At 53.4% G+C, this 18,642-nt stretch overlaps 1 protein-coding gene across 1 annotated transcript; it reads right to left on the bottom strand.

Moving 5' to 3' along the window:
- Positions 1 to 744: 744 nt before the first annotated feature.
- LOC114808687 (rab-like protein 6) lies at positions 745 to 18,442 on the bottom strand. The gene is made up of 3 exons (XM_029056495.2): positions 18,150 to 18,442; positions 9,039 to 9,173; positions 745 to 941 (listed from the first exon to the last, which is right to left on the bottom strand). Exons 1-3 carry the CDS (start codon positions 18,277 to 18,279, stop codon positions 745 to 747), a joined length of 462 nt encoding a protein of 153 aa, XP_028912328.1. The 5' UTR covers positions 18,280 to 18,442.
- Between the last annotated feature and the right edge of the window lie 200 nt (positions 18,443 to 18,642).

Genomic DNA, 18,642 nt, shown 5'->3' with positions numbered 1-18,642 from the left:
TAGGACGCACTCCGGGGGCAGGTTGAGGCATTGAGAAATCACCCAAAGGTGCCGACGGAGCTCTTACTAAGCACCCTGAACACTCTACTAGCGTGCGGGACAGAACGACAGAGAAGCAGCGTGGCTGAGTGGAAAGAGCCCACGCTTGAGAGTCATAGGTCGTGGATTCTAATCCTGCCTCCGCCACTTGTCTGCTGTGTGGCCTTGGTAAGTGACTTACCCATCACCATTACCCAACTGGGCCTCGGTTACCACATCTGCAAAATGGGGATTAAAAGTGTGAGCCCCACGTGGGACAACCTGCTCGGCCTGTATCTACCCCAGGGCTCAGAACAGTGCTTGGCACAGAGGAAGCACCTAACAAACCCCATCATCATTAACAGTAAAACAGAGTTGAAAGACCCACTCCCGAGTAACTATGTATTCTCTCCCAGCGCTTAATAGCGTGCTTTGCACCCGGGAAGTGCTTCATAAACCCCATATGGCAACGACCGCCACTGGGCTCTGGACTTCTGAAATGATGACCATCACGGTAATGATAATTAATAATAATGATAGATTGAAGAGGGCAGGGATCGCGTCTATTAGCTCTGTTTTAGTGTACTTACTCTCCCAAGCTCTGCACGTAGTCAGTGCTCAGTACATACCCCTGACTGACTGTATTAGCCAAAGATACCCACGGGATTCTAGTGCACCCAAAAGGAGAAAACAACCAGGCTGTCCCGTACTGGACGCTCCCTGCGCTTAAGCTCGGGGCTTGGCACACAGCAGGGGCTCAGCAAACAGCACCGCTGGCCGGATTCGAAGAAAAGGAAAGGATTTGTTTTCCCCGATCGGGGGGGAACAAGCAGCCGATCCGGAGGAGGCCGCCGACGAGGTGGGAGCGCGCTTACCCTTGTCGACCACATCCCAGACTTCGACCTTCACGATATCGTCGGTGGCTGAAAAAGGAAAGGAAGGTGACATCAGGAAGGCTTGCGAAGGGAACCTTTGGCACTGATGCCTCTGTAATAAAATTCAAGGCAATCGCCAGCAGCTGAAGAGGAGGCAGGAACTCAGAAAACGCCCCCTCAAAACATTATTTTCCTTTCGTTTCTCCAGTCGACGGTGCGTTTTTGGTTTCGCAGAGTCGGTGCTCTAGACTACAAGCTCCTCGAGGGTGGGGAACGGGTTTACCAACTCTGTTCCATCTTACTCTCCCCCAAGGGCTTAGTACAGTACCTCTGCACACAGTAAGCACTCAATAAATACCAGCTGAGAAGCAGCACGGCCTAGGGGGAAGAGCCCTGGGAGTCAGATGAGCTGGGTTCTTATCCCGGCTCCACCGCTTGTCTGCTGTGGTGAATCACTAACCCTCTGTGTGCCTCAGTTACCTCATTTGCAAAACGGGGATTAAAACTGTGAGCCCCACGTGGGACAGGGATTGGGTCCAATCTGATATCCTGTATCTAGCCCAGGGCTCAGAACAGCGCTTGGCAAGTGTTTAACAAATGCCATTAAGAAAAATCCGTAATTTATTTCTATTAATGCCTGTCCCCCAATTTAAGCTCCTCATGGGTAGGGAATGTGCCTACCATCTCTGCTATACTGTACTCTCCCAAGCGCTGAACGGATACCATTTTAGAAAAGGGGGGAAAAAATGTTTTTTGGATAGTTCCAGTGCAGCAGCTACTAAACATTTAATAAACCCTAACAAGGATCTAAGTTGAAAGCTAAATATCAGACTTGGATATGAGTATTTTCTGAAAGCCACTGGTGAATTACTTGGACTTTTATAAAGGTATTCACCAGGCAACTTCAAGAAAAGGGTAAAGTACAACGATACTTCACTGAGAAAATCGAAACTGTCAGGCCTGATATCCCTAAACTTTTGTCTCCTGTCCTTCCCTTGTCCCACCCTCCTGCTGCTCATTCATTCAATCATATTTACTGAGCGTTTACCGCGTGCCGAACACGGTACTAAGCTCTTGAAAAGTGCAATACAGCGATAAAGACAGACCATCCCTGCCCGCAACAGGCTTACGGTCTAGAAGCGGGGAGACAGACGCCAAAACAAGTAAACAGGCATCAGGAGCATTAATTAAGAGAATTATAGATACATCTCAAAACAAGCAAACAGGTATTACCATAAATAAATAGAATTATAGATATGCACATCTATACATAACTGTTTTGGGGGGTGGTGGCAGTAGAGCAAAGACAGCGAGTCGGGGCGATGGGGAGCGGAGAAGCTGAGGAAAAGGGGGCTTCGAAGGCAGGGGGGGAAGTATGATAGGTGGGTCTGGAGGCTCCTCCTTCAAACTCTCCCATCTTTCCCAGCAGTATATCTAGAGGAGATCTCCTGCCTTCCCTAAAATCCCACTCATTCCACCTGCGCATCCGACCCCATTCCTTCGCACTCTTATCAAAACGCTTTCCCCCTCCCTCCTTCCCTCCCTAACTGCCATCTTCAACCGCTCACTCTCCAAAGGCTTCTTCCCCACTGCTTTCAAACATGCCCATTCTTCCCCTACCCTAAAAAAACCCTCCCTTGACCCACGGCCCCCTCCAGTTATCGCCCCATCTGCCTCCTCCCTTTCCTCTCCGAGCTTCTCGAGCCGATCGTCTACCCCCATGGTCTCAAGGTCCTTTCCTCCAATTCTCTCCCTGACCCCCCTCCTAGCTGACTTCCGTCCCCTTCGCTGCCCAGAAACCGCCCTCAAAGGTCACCAGTGATCACCTCCTTGTCAAATCCAACGGCCTCTCCTCTATTCTCATCCACCTCGACCTCTCGGCCGCCTTGGACGCCGTCGACCGCCTCCTTCTCCTGGAAACGTTATCTGACCTTGGCTTCGCTGACTCTGTCCCCTCCTGGTTCTCCTCTTCTCTCTCTGGCCGCTGGCTCTCTTTTCCAGGCTACACTTCCGCCTCCTATTCCCAAACCGTGAATAGGAGGTTCGGTTCTGGGTCCCCTGCATCTCTATCCACTCCCTTGCAGAACTCATTCGCTCACACGGCTTCAACTCCCACCTCTACGTGGACGATACCCAAATCTCCACCTCCGGCCCTGACCTCTCTCCCTCTCCCCAGCCTCGCATTTCCTCCTGCCTTCAAGACATCGTTTCTTGGATGAGCCGTCACCTCAGACTTTATATGTCCAAAACAGAACTCTGAACTCTGTCATTCCCCTGCCTCTCCCATCACTATAGACAGCACCACCACCCTTCCTTACAGTCCACTGGCATGACCCTTGACGCCTCGCTCTCGTTCAACCCACCTCTTCAAATCCACTGCTAAACCGCGTTGATTTCACGTCCCCGAGATCATCAAAATCCATCCCTTCCTCTCTATCCAAACTGCTACTAGGTTAATCCAAGCGTTTATCCTATCCCGCTTCGATTACCGCATCAGCCTCCTTGCTGACCTCCCTGCCGCCCGTCTCTCCCCACTCCAGTCCGCACTAAACTCCACAGCTCGGATCACTCTTCTACAGAAAAAATTCAGGCCATGTTTCGCCACTCCTCAAGAACCACCGGTGGTTGCCCATCCACCTCTGCACCAAATGGAGATTCCTTATCATCGGCCTTAAACAATAATACGTGTGGCATTTGTTATACAACCGACTGATATATAGAAAAGGTCTCTCAAAATTAAAGATCGCAAACCAAGTCGGGAGCAGCCGCTTCGGCGGGTGACTGTTTTAAAGAGCCACCCGCTACCTCTTGGCCCAGATTTCTGAATGTCACACGTGGCCGGCTTCGAAACGGACAATTCTCCAACTCGGCCTGAAGTTTTGGATCCCGTGGACTTCCCGGTTAACGATGACCACTAACCACTTCCAAAAGGTAAAAAAAAAAAAAAAAGGTGGAAGAAAGAAGGCTGAAAGGAATCCGTCACGGAGCCTGTTCTGAAAAACGGATGCTCCGAAAAGCGACGTTTTACCTTACGATGGGCAGAACGTGAGCCCGTGGAGTGCTTGCTAGACTCACTCTGTGAGCCCCAAATGGATCAGATGGGGCAAAGTTCATGTCCCACGTGGGGCTCGCGGTCTTAATCCCCCCTTTGCTGGTGAGGGAACTGCGGCCCAGGGAAGTGAAGCGACACGACCAAGCTTCCGTGGCAGACAAGTGGCGGGACCAGGATTAGAACCCAGGTCCCGCCACTTCTCCGACAACTTCTTTTAACTGGCAATCTTTCTAGTGGAGCTGATTGTGAAGCGTGGTCCGTTTTACCTGAACCTCAAATGTGTATCTTTCTTTAAATCATCTCTAGGCTTCTGGCAGCTTTTTTGGCCACTCCTTTTGACTTGTGTTTAAGGTGCATATTTTATCACTTGCGTTGCCTGACCGATTTGGAACCTCCCCACCTCGATCAACTGCCGTTCCTACCTCATTTAATGACATCAAGCCCTCCTCCTTAGGCTTCAACATATTTTTCCGACTCCGGTACTTCCTCCTTCCTGTAATGGAGCCGGTCAGTGGTATTTACTGAGCCCTGACTGTGTGCACAGCACTAAGCACTAAGGAGGATACAACAGAAGAGATTTTACAGCAGTGGCTGTTGAAAGATCTGCTCTGGTGCCACTGTGGGCCGGAATTGTCTCTATCGCCCAATTCTACTTTCCAAGCGCTTAATATAGTGCTCTGCACACAGTAAGTGCTCAATAAATACTGATGAACGAATGGACAATAAACAGATGCATACTCTGCTCCGGAGCTTAGAGTCTACAGGAGGGGGACAGACGTTGATATAAATAAAAATAGGACTTAAATGCTGTGGGGCTGGGAGAGGGGGCGAATAAGCCTCTAGACTGTGAGCTCATCGTGGGCAGGGGATGTGTCTGTTTATTGTTCTAGTGTCTTCTCCCAAGCATTCAGTACAGTGGTTTGCACTCGGGAAGGTCTCAATAAAAACGACTGAATGAATAAATGAATAAAGGAGGCAAGTCAGGGTGATGCAGAAGGGAGCGGGAGAAGAGGAGAGGAGGGTGCAGTCAAGGAAGCCCTCTTGGAGGAGCTGGGCCTTCAACGAGGCTCCGAAGGCGGGGACGATCATCGTCCGTCGGCACGCTCCTTGAAGGCAGAGATAGTGACCACTTGACTCTCCTCTCCTCCGCTGCGCTCATAGTAGTCCGTAGTCACTCGTTCAGTCGTACTTATTAAGCACTTACTGTGTGCAGAGCACTGTTCTAAGCGGTTGACCGTATGCACCTGGAGGCAGAGATCGCGACTAACGGATTCTATCACTTCACTTCTCTGGGCCTCAGTTCCCGCATATGGAAAATGGGGATGGAGACTGTGTCCGACTCCATTTGCTTGTATCCACCCCAGCGCTTAGGACGGTGCCTGGCACAAAGTAAGGGCTTAATAAATACCATTTATTATTGTAATACAAGCAAATCAGGTTGGACACAGTCCACATCCCACCTGGGACTCGCGGTCTTAGCCCCAGTTTACGGATGACGGAGTCACCCAACGTAGCGACTGGGAATTTCTTAGAAGCCTCTTTTCCCATTCATTTATTCCTGAAACACCGCCCTCGGCTAACAGAGAGAAACAAAACCCTACTTAACTGCCCCTCTGGCGTTGGACCAAGCCCCGATATGGTGGGAGGGGAGGTTTCAACTCCCACAGATGAGTATCGTTCAAGTGATTTTCTTTTTCCCGGCCTTGTTTGGAGGGCACTTCCATTCGGAGAACACGACTATTCCCAGTCTGTTTGCTTTGCATTTGTTTTGAAGTACTTTCCTCCCTGGGGAGTTTTTGGAAGAAGCCAGCTCGGAAAACTCGAGCTTTTCTGGGTAAAGAAACAGCTAAGGCCGATGAGAAAGACTCTGATCAATGCAAAATCCATCGGTAATGAGACCAACAGCAATAATAACGATGGCATTGATTCAGAGCTTCCTAGGTGGCAAACACTGTAATAAGCGTTGGATACAAGATTATCAGGTGGGGCACAGTCCCTGTCCCGTACGGGGCTCGCATTAAGGAGGAGGGAGAACAGGAATTGAATCTGCTGCCAAACTGCACATTCGAAGCACTTAGTACAGTGCTCGGCAAAAAGTAAGCGCTCAAATACTATAGAATGAATGAATCCTAACTTTCACAGACAAGGAAACTGAGGCCCAGAGGAGTGAAGCGACTCGCCCGAGTCGATGGCAGAGTCGGGATTACAACCCGGACCCCCCGCCTCCCAGCCCGGGCCTGGGAGTGGGAAGGGCCTGGGTTCTAATCTCTTTTCTGCCTCACGTCTGCTGTATGACCCGGGGCAAGTCACTTCACTTCTTTGTGCCTTAGTTCCTTCGTCTGTAAAATGAGGATTAAGACTGTGAGCTCCACGTGGGACAGGGACTCTGTCCACCCCGATTTGCTTGCATCCATCCCAGTGCTTACTACAGTAATAATAATGTTGGTATTTGTTAAGCGCTTACTATGTGCAGAGCACTGTTCTAGGCGCTGGGGGAGATACAGGGTAATCAGGTTGTCCCACGTGAGGCTCACAGTTAATCCCCATTCTGCAGACGAGGTAACTGAGGTACAGAGAAGTTAAGTGACTTGCCCACAGTCACATAGCTGACAAGTGGCAGAGCCGGGATTCAAACCCACGACCTCTGACTACCAAGCCGGGGCTCTTGCCACTGAGCCACGCTGCTTCTGGCACATAGGAGCTTCTGCTTCTGCCCCTGCCCTCCTATCTTCCTTAACTTCTATTTTTAACCACTCAGTCTCCAATGGCTCCTTCCCCTCTGCCTTCAAACATGCCCACGTCTTCCCCATCCTAAAAAAACCCGCTCTTGACCCCACTTCCCCCTCCAGTTATCGCCCTATCTCCCTACTACCCTTCCTTTCCAAAATCCTAGAACGAGTAGTCTACAATCGATGCTTAGAATTCCTTAACTCCCATTCTCTCCTAGACCCCCTCCAATCTGGCTTCCGTCCCCTCCACTCTACCGAGACTGCTCTCTCTAAGGTCACCCATGACCTCCTTCTTGCCAAATCCAATGGCTCCTACTCCATTCTAATCCTCCTTGACCTCTCTGCTGCCTTTGACACTGTCGACCATCCCCTCTTCCTCCATACCTTATCTCACCTTGGCTTCACGGACTCTGTCCTCTCCCGGTTCTCCTCTTACCTCTCTGGCCGGTCATTCTCGGTCTCCTTCGCTGGAGCCTCCTCCCCCTCCCATCTTTTAACTGTTGGAGTTCCTCAAAGGTCAGTTCTTGGCCCTCTTCTGTTCTCCATTTACACTCACTCCCTCGGTGAACTCATCCGTTCTCATGGCTTTGACTACCATCTCTACGCAGATGACACACAGATCTACATCTCCGCCCCTGTCCTCTCCCCCTCCCTTCAGGCTCGCATCTCCTCCTGCCTCCAGGACGTCTCCACCTGGATGTCGGCCCGCCACCTAAAACTCAACATGAGCAAGACTGAGCTCCTCATCTTCCCTCCCAAACCCGGTCCTCTCCCAGACTTCTCTATCACCGTGGATGGCACGACCATCCTTCCCGTCTCTCAGGCCCGCAATCTCGGTGTCATCCTTGACTCGTCTCTCTCGTTCACCCCACACATCCTATCCGTTACCAAGACCTGCTGGTTTCACCTCTACAATATCGCCAATACCCGCCCTTTCCTCTCCACCCAAACGGCTACCTTACTATATACGGCTCTCGTTATATCCCGGCTAGACTACTGTGTCAGCCTTCTCTCTGACCTCCCTTCCTCCTCTCTCGCCCCGCTCCAGTCTATTCTTCACTCCGCTGCCCGGCTCATCTTCCTGCAGAAACGATCTGGGCATGTCACTCCCCTTCTTACACAACTTCAGTGGTTGCCTATCAACCTCCGCTCCAAACAAAAACTCCTCACTCTAGGCTTCAAGGCTCTCCATCACCTTGCCCCTTCCTACCTCTCCTCCCTTCTCTCTTTCTACCGCCCACCCCGCACGCTCCGCTCCTCTGCCGCCCACTTCCTCACCGTCCGTCGGTCTCGCCTATCCCGCCATCGACCCCTGGGCCACATCCTCCCGCGGTCCTGGAACGCCCTCCCTCCTCACCTCCACCAAACTGATTCTCTTCTCCTCTTCAAAACCCTACTTAAAACTCACCTCCTCCAAGAGGCCTTCCCAGACTGAGCTCCTCTTCTCCCTCTACTCCCTCTGCCACCCCCCCTTTTACCTCTCCGCAGCTAAACCCTCTTTTTCCCCTTTTCCCTCTGCTCCTCCACCTCTCCCTTCCCATCCCCACAGCACTGTACTCGTCCGCTCAACTGTATATATTTTCATTACCCTATTTATTTTGTTAATGAATTGTACATCGCCTTTATTCTATTTAGTTGCCATTGTTTTTACGAGATGTTCTTCCCCTTGACTCTATTTATTGCCATTGTTCTTGTCTGTCCGTCTCCCCCGATTAGACTGTAAGCCCGTCAAACGGCAGGGACTGTCTCTATCTGTTGCTGACTTGTTCAACCCAAGCGCTTAGTACAGTGCTCTGCACATAGTAAGCGCTCAATAAATACTATTGAATGAACATAGTAAATGCTTAACAAATACCGTTATTATTATTATTATTATTGTTGTTGTTTCCGTTAGCTCGTGCTGCTTCTAAAGACTGTGTACATGTATACATCCATAATTCTCTTTATTTACATTAATGCCCGCTTGTTTTGACGTGTATATACCTCTAATTCGATTTACTTATATCACGGCCTGTTTACTTGTTTTGACGTGCATAGATCTATAATTCTATTTATTTGTATCGATACCTGTTTACTTGTTTTGACGGGCAGAGATCTATAATTCTATTTATTCATATCGATGCCTGTTTATTTGTTCTGATGTCTGTCTCCCCCCTTCCAGGCTGTAAGCCTGGTGTGGGCAGGGACCGTCGCTTTATTGCTGAATTGTACTTTCCAAGCGATTAGGACAGTGCTCTGCACCCAGTAAGCGCTCAGTAAATATGACTGACTGACTGAACTGCAGCATGAACCAGCCCCCCCAACGGTCGGTAGAAACACTTTAGCATTTGAACCCCGTCTCCCTGGGATCCCGCCACCACTTACTTTTATAGTTCCAGTGGATACTGGTGACCTGGATCTCCTGAGTGGGAATGTACTCCTCGATAAACGCCTTTCCTTGGAGTCGGTGCCACAGAGTGGTTTTTCCAGTATTCCTGTCTCCTCGGATCACGATTTTCACTAGGAGGAGGAGGAGGGAGAGCGGGAAGAGGAGGAGTCGAAGGAGAAAGTCACAGAAGAGACAACACAGACTGGTTAGGTCGCACCGAAGGGAAAGTTTTTAACGTGATGATTTTCATTTCCTCATCTGGAGCCTGCCACGGTAATACTGGCCCAAACCGTTGGTTTTCTCGCCTGCCATTCCGCACCAAGCTGCTGCCCCTCCTCTGCCTCAACTTCAAGCCACGGGACATTTTAAGTCTCTCAAGTCTTCCTCTGTCTCTTTTTTTAATCAACCAAAGGAATTTACTGAGCGCTTACTGTGTGCCGAGCACTGGACTGTACATTTGTTTTGATGTCCGTCTCCCCCGGCCCCCCACAGACTGTAAGCTCTTTGTGGGCAGGGATTGTCTCTCTCTATTCCTGTACTGTACTTTACAAGCGCTTAGTCCAGTGTTCTGCACAGTCGATAAATAGGACCGAATGAATGAATGACTAACACACAACAACGCTCCACTGTCTATATCTACATTTGTTTCTATGGCCGCGGTACACCTTTCCCACGTTCTTTAGGGCAGTGAGCACCGGAGGAGAGCCCCAAGAATTATTTTCTATTTCTGGTTCTAAAATGACCGAACGATAGCGGCAGTCTTCCGGTTACTTGCCATCCTTCCTCGGTCCCGTCTACCAGTGAGACAGGCGGCTCTTACGTGGGAAATTTCATCACAGCCTCGCGGCGGAATGCTTCCAATCCATCCTACTTTGGGGGTGGAAAGAAATGAATGGGAAAGCACGTATCTGCCTGACCACTCTGCAGTGACGACCACCATCTCCAGCCTTCAGCGACCGGAGGATCTCGAAAGAGCCGCCGGAGGAAGCGAGGGACGGTATTTCTTTCCATCCACTGGCCGCCATGGGATTAAACCTCAATTCTGGTCCGCCTGACCTCATTCCCACTTCACACGCCCTATTTCCATTTTCTCTCCACAGGCCTAGCGCTTCGTTCCTTCTCTCCTTCCGAATCCCCCGAGCCTTTGCTGGCTCGGCCCACTCCAACGGGGGGTCACTCTGGCGGCACCCAGAACTCAGAAAGGAAACAGATTCCGGGTTGCGAGCAGTTTAGAAATGGCAAGTTTGACGGGGATTTGAAAATCCCAACGCTCTGCTGGACCCAGCTTCAGCGAGTGATGGAACCTAAGCCGATCAAAATAACTCCGAGTTATTTGGACCGTTTAAGAGATAAGCAGTTTAACTTCACTCCCGCGACGGGGAACTGAAACGTACTCGGTGAAAGGGGAAATGAAAATAAATACAGGCTGCGACCTGTATTCTCCTTTACTTCGGAGAAAGCGAATCTACATGTCTCTGAAATATTCCACTCCCTATTAATGAAGCAGGAGTTACTATGGAGATCAGAGTTTTCCCGAAGGGGCGGGGGGAATGGAGGGGCACCATTTTATTACGGCAGGAAACCCCGACAAGGTGAAAATACTGCATTGAAAAGCCCTCCGGGTGCTGTTAGTAATATGGCCAAGCGATCGGTCCAAGAGCATTGGTATTTACCGAGTGCCTTCCTTGGACAGAGCACTGTGCTAAACATCTGGGAGAGTCCACGACAATCAGCATGCATGCTCCCCAGCCCTGACATCTTACGCTGGTCTCGGTCATAACTACCAAGCGCCTACTCTGTGCAGAGCACTGTACTGAGCGCTTGGGAAGTACAATTCGGCCATGAAGAGAGACAATTCCTGTGCACACCGGGCTTAGGGTCCAGAAGGCGGGAGACGGACGTCGAAACAAATCTTAAAAAACAAAGCTTCAACAGCCGCTGCTCTAAAATCTCTAACCAGCCTTTGCGGGGGAAGTCGGAGAAAGAACTTTCCATCCTGGATTACTCCTTTTGAACCGAATAATTGATAACTGCGGTGCTTACTATATGCTAAGCGCTGGGGGGGAGATCCAAGTTAATCAGGTCGGACACAGTCCCTCTACCACTCGGGTGGGGCTCACCGCTAAAGTAGGAGAACGGGGAATAAATCCCCATTTTATATCTGAGGAACCTGAGGCCCGGAGAAATCAAGTGACCCGCCGAAGGTCACGCAATAAACGAGTCGGCGGAGCCGGGATTAGGACCCAGGTCCTCTGGCTCCCGGGCCCGTGTTCTTTCCCCTAGGTCGCACCGCTTCGGGTAAGTAATAATAATAATCGGGCCACAGCGATTGATATCAACAGTACTAATAACTGTGGCATTTGTTAAGCACTCACTACATGCCAAGCACTTGGGGCGATACATGATAATCCGGTCCCACCCGGGGCTGCCGGTCTAAATTCCCGCTAAAGCGACAGAGTGCCGACCCAGCCTCTCCGCCCCAGGAGTAAGCGACCGGCCCGTTTGGCGATTCATTCCGTCCGGGGAGCGGAAGCCTCAGCCGCGACCCCCCTGGCCCACGTTCCGCCTCAGGCCTGGGACGCCCTCTCTCCTCAAATCCCACAGACAATCATACTTCCCCCCTTCCCAGCCGTCTCCTCCAAGAGGCCTTCCCGAAGCACCCCCCTCCTCTCCTCCCGCTCCCTCCTGCGTCGCCCCGACTCGCTCCCTTTATTCATCTCCCTCCCGTCCCAGCCCCACACCACTCACATCCACAGCTGTCATTCAGGGATCGCCATTCATTCGTTCGATCGTACTTACTGAGCTAAGCGCTCTGGAGAGGACGGTAAAATAAAGAGACCCATCCCCTGCCCTCAACGAGCTTACGGCCTAGAGAAGGAGACGGACACCGAAGGAAACAGAGAAATAGACGATGGCTACGGGCGTAAGTGCGAATACAGGCCTGGGAAGGAGGATGAAAGAAGGGAGCAAGTCGGGGCAACGCGGAGGGAGTGGGAGAAGAGGAGAGGCGAGCTCAGTCAGGGAAGGCTTCTTGGAGGAGCAGGGGAGAGCAGTTATCCGTCGGCTCCGAGGAGGGAGGGCGGGCCAGGCCAGAGGCGGGATGGGGGCGAGAGAGAGGAGCAGGAGGAACAGCGAGTGGGTGAGCATTAGAAGAGTGAAGCGCGTGGGCCGGGTTGGAGTAGGAGAGTAGCCTCGTCTGCCTCCCCCTCTAGACTGTAAGCTTGTCGTGGGCAGGGAATGTGTCTGTTCTGGTGTCCTCGCCCGAGTGCCGAGTCCAGTGCTCTGCACACAGTAAGAGCTAAAGAAAGAAAAGCGGCGTTTGAGGGGGAGGGACCCCGTCGGGCCAGGCCCGTTGTTCTCTCCCCTCCCGTCCCTTCCCGACAGACACGTGGATCCGGAGGCCGGGCGCCATCGCGGCCTGCTGGGCTGCGAGGCGGGACACCTGGGTTCCAGTCCTAACTCTGCCGCTGTGGGACACTGGGGCGGTTGCTCTCCGGGCCTCAGTTTCCTCATCCGTCAGAGGGGGGATTAAGTACCTGTTCTCCCTCCCCTTTGACTCTAAGTGAAGTGGGAACCAGTGGGGTTGGGCAGAAAAAGCATTGGGCTGCTCACCGGATCACCTGGGTGCTAGCTCTGCCACTTGTCGGCTGTGTGACCTCGGGCAAGTCACTTCACTTCTCTGGGCCTCGGTTCTGTCATCTGGGAAATGGGGACTAATAATAATAATAACGGCATTTGCTCAGTGCTTACTATGTGCCAAGCACCGTTCTAAGCGCTGGGGTAGATACAGGGTAATCAGATCGTCCCGTGTGGGGCTCCCGGTCTTTGCCCCCATTTTGCAGATGAGGGAGCGGAGGCCCAGAGAAGTAGTGACTTGCCCAGGGTCACCGAGCAGACAAGTGGCAGAACCGGGATGGGAACCCACGTCCTCTGACTCCCAAGCCCAGACTCTTTCAGTGTTTTCTCCTTAGACGGCGAGCCCCACACGGGACAAGGACTGTGCCCGACTCCATTTGCCCGTATCCACCCCAATGCTTTCAAAAGTGCCTGGCACATAGTAAGCGCTTAACAAACACCACAATTATTATTATTATTATTAATTCCAGCTCCGCCCCTTGCCTGAGTGACCTTGGGCAAGTCATTCAATTTCTTGTGCCTCAGTTTCCTCATGTATAAAATGGGCCTTGTGAGCCCCGAGTGGGACAGGGACTGGGTCTGATCTGGCTATATCTTGAAGCAAATACTCTTATTATTATTAGAATTCATAAGTTAAGATTGGCTCCACAAGCCTCTCTGTAGAGGACTACAGAAGGGAAGGGAGCCATTAACTGGGAAGCGGGCTTAGGTGGTAACTGTCAGCTCCTTAAGGGACACTGCCAATTAACTCTCCTGACCTCTCCCGAACGCTTAATACGTACAGCGCCATGCCGTGCAGAAAATAAGCGCTCAATAAATACCACTCATTAACTGGGCCGGCTTCCCCGGCTAGCTACTTGATAACAGAGGTCATGACCACCAACTCGATCGTCCTCTCCCAGCAATAATAATAACGATGGCATTTGTTAAGCGCTTACTATGAGCCAAGCACTGTTCTGAGCGCCGGAGTATTCATTCATTCAATAGTATTTATTGAGCACTTACTATATGCAGAGCACTGTACTAAGCGCTTGGAATGAACAAGTCGGCAACAGATAGAGACAGTCCCTGCGGTTGGACGGGCTTACAGTCTAATCGGGGGAGATGGACAGACAAGAACAATGGCAATAAAGGCAATAAACAGAGTCAAGGGGAAGAACATCTCGTAAAAACAGTGGCAACTAAATAGAATCAAGGCGATGTACATTTCATTAACAAAATAAATAGGGTAATGAAAATATATACAGTTGAGCGGACGAGTACAGTGCTGAGGGGATGGGAAGGGAGAGGGGGAGGAGCAGAGGGAAATGGGGGGAAAAGAGGGTTAAGCTGCGGAGAGGTGAAGGGGGGGTAGTAGAGGAAGTAGAGGGAGAAGGGGAGCTCAGTCTGGGAAGGCTTCTTGGAGAAGGAGGGAGGGGGTTCCGGGACCGCGGGAGGACGTGGCCCGGGGGTCGACGGCGGGATAGGCGAGACCGAGGGACAGTGAGGAGGTGGGCGGCGGAGGAGCGGAGCGTGCGGGGTGGGCGGTAGAAAGAGAGAAGGGAGGAGAGGTAGGAAGGGGCAAGGTGATGGAGAACCTCAAAGCCTAGAGTGAGGAGTTTTTGTTTGGAGCGGAGGTTGATGGGCAACCACTGGAGTTGTTTAAGAAGGGGAGTGACATGCCCAGATCGTTTCTGCAGGAAGATGAGCCGGGCAGCGGAGTGAAGAATAGACTAGAGCAGGGTGAGAGAGGAGGAAGGGAGGTCAGAGAGAAGGCTGACACAGTAGTCTAGCCGGGAGTAGATACAGGGCAATCAGTCTTCATCCCCATTTTCCAGATGAGGTCACTGAGGCACAGGGGAGTGAAGTGACTTGCCCAGCGTCTCACAGCAGACGGGCGGCGGAGCCGGGAATAATAAGAATAATGTTGGTGTTTGTTAAGTGCTATGTGCAGAGCGCTGTTCTAAGCGCTGGGGTAGACACAGGGGAATCGGGTCGCCCCACGTGGGGCTCGCGGTCTGAATCCCCATTTTACAGATGAGGTAACTGAGGCACAGAGAAGTGAAGTGACTTGCCCACAGTCACACAGCTGCCAGTGGCAGAGCCGGGATTCAAACCCATGATCTCTGGCTCCGAAGCCCGGGCTCTTTCCACTGAGCCACGCTGAGCCACGCTACTTCTCAACCCACGTCCTCTGACTCCCGGGCCCGGGCTCTTCCCGCTAAGCCGAGTGCTCTGCACAGGGCTCGGCACGGAGTAAGTACACCGCGAGCTTCTCGAAAGGAAGGATCGTGCCTCCGAGCTCCGTCACCCTCTCCCAAGCGCTTAGCCCAGTGCTCCGCACGCAGCGAATGCTCAGGAAATCCCACTGACGAAAACAAGCACCGAGTAAAGGCTACTGATCGACTGCTCCCGTTTCCCCAGCCGGCTCTTCGAGAACGGGGATCGAGTCAACCGACTCGACGGCACCCTCCAAAGCGCTCAGTCCAGCGCTCGGCACGCAGACGGCGAGAAAGCACCCCGGGGGCCGGAAGCGTGCCCGCTAACGTTCGGGCCCCGTCACCCCGCTCCTCAACAAACTCCAGTGGTTGCCCGTCCCTCCGCGTCGAACAAAAACTCCTCGGCGTCGGTTTTCAAGCTCTCCGTCCCTTCGCCCCCGCCTACCTCACACCTCGCCGCTCTCCTCCTCCGACCCAGCCCGCACACTCCGCTCCTCCAGTGCCAACCTTCTCACCGGGCCTCCATCCTGTCTATTTGGCCACAGGCCTCTCGCTCACGTCCCTCCTCCTATCCTTTACACTCACTCCCTCGATGAACTCATCCGCTCTCACGGCTTTGACTACCATCTCTACGCAGATGACACGCAGATCTACATCTCCGCCCCTGTCCTCTCCCCCTCCCTTCAGGCTCGCATCTCCTCCTGCCTCCGGGACGTCTCCACCTGGATGTCGGCCCGCCACCTAAAACTCAACATGAGCAAGACTGAGCTCCTCATCTTCCCTCCCAAGCCCGGTCCGCTCCCAGACTTCTCCATCACCGTGGATGGCACGACCATCCTTCCCGTCCCGCAGGCCCGCAATCTCGGTGTCATCCTTGACTCGTCCCTCTCGTTCACCCCATACATACTAACCGTTACCAAGACCTGCCGGTTTCACCTCTACGATATCGCCAAGATCGGCCCTTTCCTCTCCACCCAAACGGCTACCTTACTATTACGGGCTCTCGTTATATCCCGGCTAGACTACTGTGTCGGCCTTCTCTCTGACCTCCCTTCCTCCTCTCTCGCCCCGCTCCGGTCTATTCTTCACTCCGCTGCCCGGCTCATCTTCCTGCAGAAACGATCTGGGCATGTCACTCCCCTTCTTAAACAACTCCAGTGGTTGCCTATCGACCTCCGCTCCAAACAAAAACTCCTCACTCTAGGCTTCAAGGCTCTCCATCACCTTGCCCCTTCCTACCTCTCCTCCCTTCTCTCTTTCTACCGCCCACCCCGCACGCTCCGCTCCTCCGCCGCCCACCTCCTCACCGTCCCTCGGTCTCGCCTATCCCGCCGTCGACCCCTGGGTCACGTCCTCCCGCGGTCCTGGAACGCCCTCCCTCCTCACCTCCGCCAAACTGATTCTCTTTCCCTCTTCAAAACCTTACTTAAAACTCACCTCCTCCAAGAGGCCTTCCCAGACTGAGCTCCTCTTCTCCCTCTACTCCCTCTGCCACCCCCCCTTTTACCTCTCCGCAGCTAAACCCTCTTTTTCCCCTTTTCCCTCTGCTCCTCCACCTCTCCCTTCCCATCCCCACAGCACTGTACCCGTCCGCTCATCTGTATATATTTTCGTTACCCTATTTATTTTGTTAATGAATTGTACATCGCCTTGATTCTATTTAGTTGCCATTGTTTTTATGAGATGTTCTTCCCCTTGACGCTGTTAGTGCCATCGTTCTTGTCTGTCCGTCTCCCCCGATTAGACTGTAAGCCCGTCAAACGGCAGGGACTGTCTCTATCTGTTGCCGACTTGTTCATCCCAAGCGCTTAGTACAGTGCTCTGCACATAGTAAGCGCTCAATAAATACTATTGAATTAATGAATGAATATCCGACAGACCGTGACTCTCCTCCCCTTCAAAGCCTTATCGAAGGCCCATCTCCTCCAGGAAGCCTCCCCTGACTAAGCCCTCCTGCCCTCTTCTCCTCCTGCCTCACCCAACCTCGCTCCCTTTATTCACCGGCCCCCCAAGCACTTATGTTCATTTCCGTCATTCATTCATTCCCGTCACTCCCCCGATGCATTCATTCAATAGTATTTATTAATGTTGGTATTCGTCAAGCGCTATGTGCAGAGCACTGTTCTAAGCGCTGGGGTAGACACGGGAATCAGCTTGTCCCACTCGAGGCTCACCGTTAATCCCCATTCTACAGATGAGGTAACAGACGGAGAGAAGTGAAAGGACTTGCCCAGGGTCATACAGCTGACAAGCGGGAGAGCGGGGATTCGAACGCATGACCTCTGACTCCCAAGCCCGGGTTCTTTCCACTGAGCCTCGCTGCTTCTTATTGAGCTCATTTATTGAGCGCTTACTACGTGCAGAGCACTGTACCAAGCCATCGTGGGGAGGGAATGTGTTTATTGTCATACTGTCCTCTCCCAAGCGCTCAGTGCACCCGGTAAGCGCTCAATAAATAGGACTGAATGAACACCGCCCTCCCCCAAGCGCTCAGTCCAGTGCTCAGCCCAGAGAATGAGAGCTCCTTGAGGGCAAGGATTGTGCCAACTGACTAAAGAAGCGGGGCTTAGCGGTAGGAACCCGAGTTTGGGAGTCCTAGGTCGTGGGTTCGAATCCCACCTCTGCGACCTCGGGCAAGTCACTTCCCTTCTCCGGGCCTCGGTGCCCTCATCCGTCAAATGGGGGTGAAGACTGGGAGCCCCACGGGGGAAGAGCTGATGACCTTGGCTCTCCCCCGGCGCTTAGGACACCGCTCGGCACATAGTAAGCGCTTACGAAATACCATCATCTTCACCCTCATCGGTGCGGCTCCGTGGAAAGAGCAAGGGCTTGGGAGGCTGAGGATGTGGGTTCAGTCGTTCGGTCGGTCATTCGGGCGCATTTCTTGAGCGCTTACTGTGTGCAGAGCACTGTTCTAAGCGCTTGGAAAGTACAACTGAGCAATAAAGGGGGATTACTATGTGCCCAGCCCCGTTCGAAGCGCTGGGAGGGTACCCCAGGAACGAGGGAATGAGGCGGTCCCACGTGGGGCTCCCCCCGGTCTTCACCCCCATTTGACGGATGAGGGAACCGAGGCCCAGGGAAGTGACCGGTCACAGTCGCCCAGCTGGCGGGCGGCGGGGTCGGGATTCGAACCCGCGACCTCGGCCTCCCAAGGGCGGGGTCCCGGCCCCGAGCGGCGCCGCTTCTCGGATCCGCAGGCCGGGAGGGGAGAAGGGAGGGCTGGGCGCGGCGGCGGCGGCGGCGGCGGCGACGACGACGACGACGACTCACTGTTGTACTGGACGCCCTTGGCGAACCTCCTCTGCAGGGCCCGGTTCATCGACTGGAGGCCGGCCGGGATGGGCCGCTCCCGCCCCGCCCCCGCCTCCGAACCCACCAGCTTCTTCAGCGCCGACAGCATCTTCGCGGCCGCCTCACAGCCCGCGGGCCATGGCCGCACGGACGGACGCGCGGACGGACGCACGGACGGACGCGCGGAGGGGCGGGCGGGCGGGGCTCTGTCTGTCTATGGGTGGGTGGGTCGGTCGGTCGGTCGGTCGGTCGGTCGGTCGGTCGGTCGGTCGGTCGGTCGGTCGGTCGGGGTGTGGGCGCGGGCCCGGCCGCCCCCCGCGCTCCCTCAGCCGGCCGCCCGCGCCGCCATCTTGCAGCTCGCTCCGCCGCCCGGGGGGGCGGGGCCAGAGCCGATGGGGCGAGGCCTGATCCGATTGGCTGAGTCGGACCGAGGGGCGGGGCCAGGGCGACGGGCGGGGCCGCATCGAGAGGG

The sequence above is a fragment of the Ornithorhynchus anatinus genome, chromosome Y3 (genome assembly GCF_004115215.2).
Source record: "Ornithorhynchus anatinus isolate Pmale09 chromosome Y3, mOrnAna1.pri.v4, whole genome shotgun sequence".
NCBI classification, from domain to species: domain Eukaryota; kingdom Metazoa; phylum Chordata; class Mammalia; order Monotremata; family Ornithorhynchidae; genus Ornithorhynchus; species Ornithorhynchus anatinus.
Note: the sequence above shows the minus strand (reverse complement) of the source record. Positions and strands in the feature narration are given on the sequence as shown.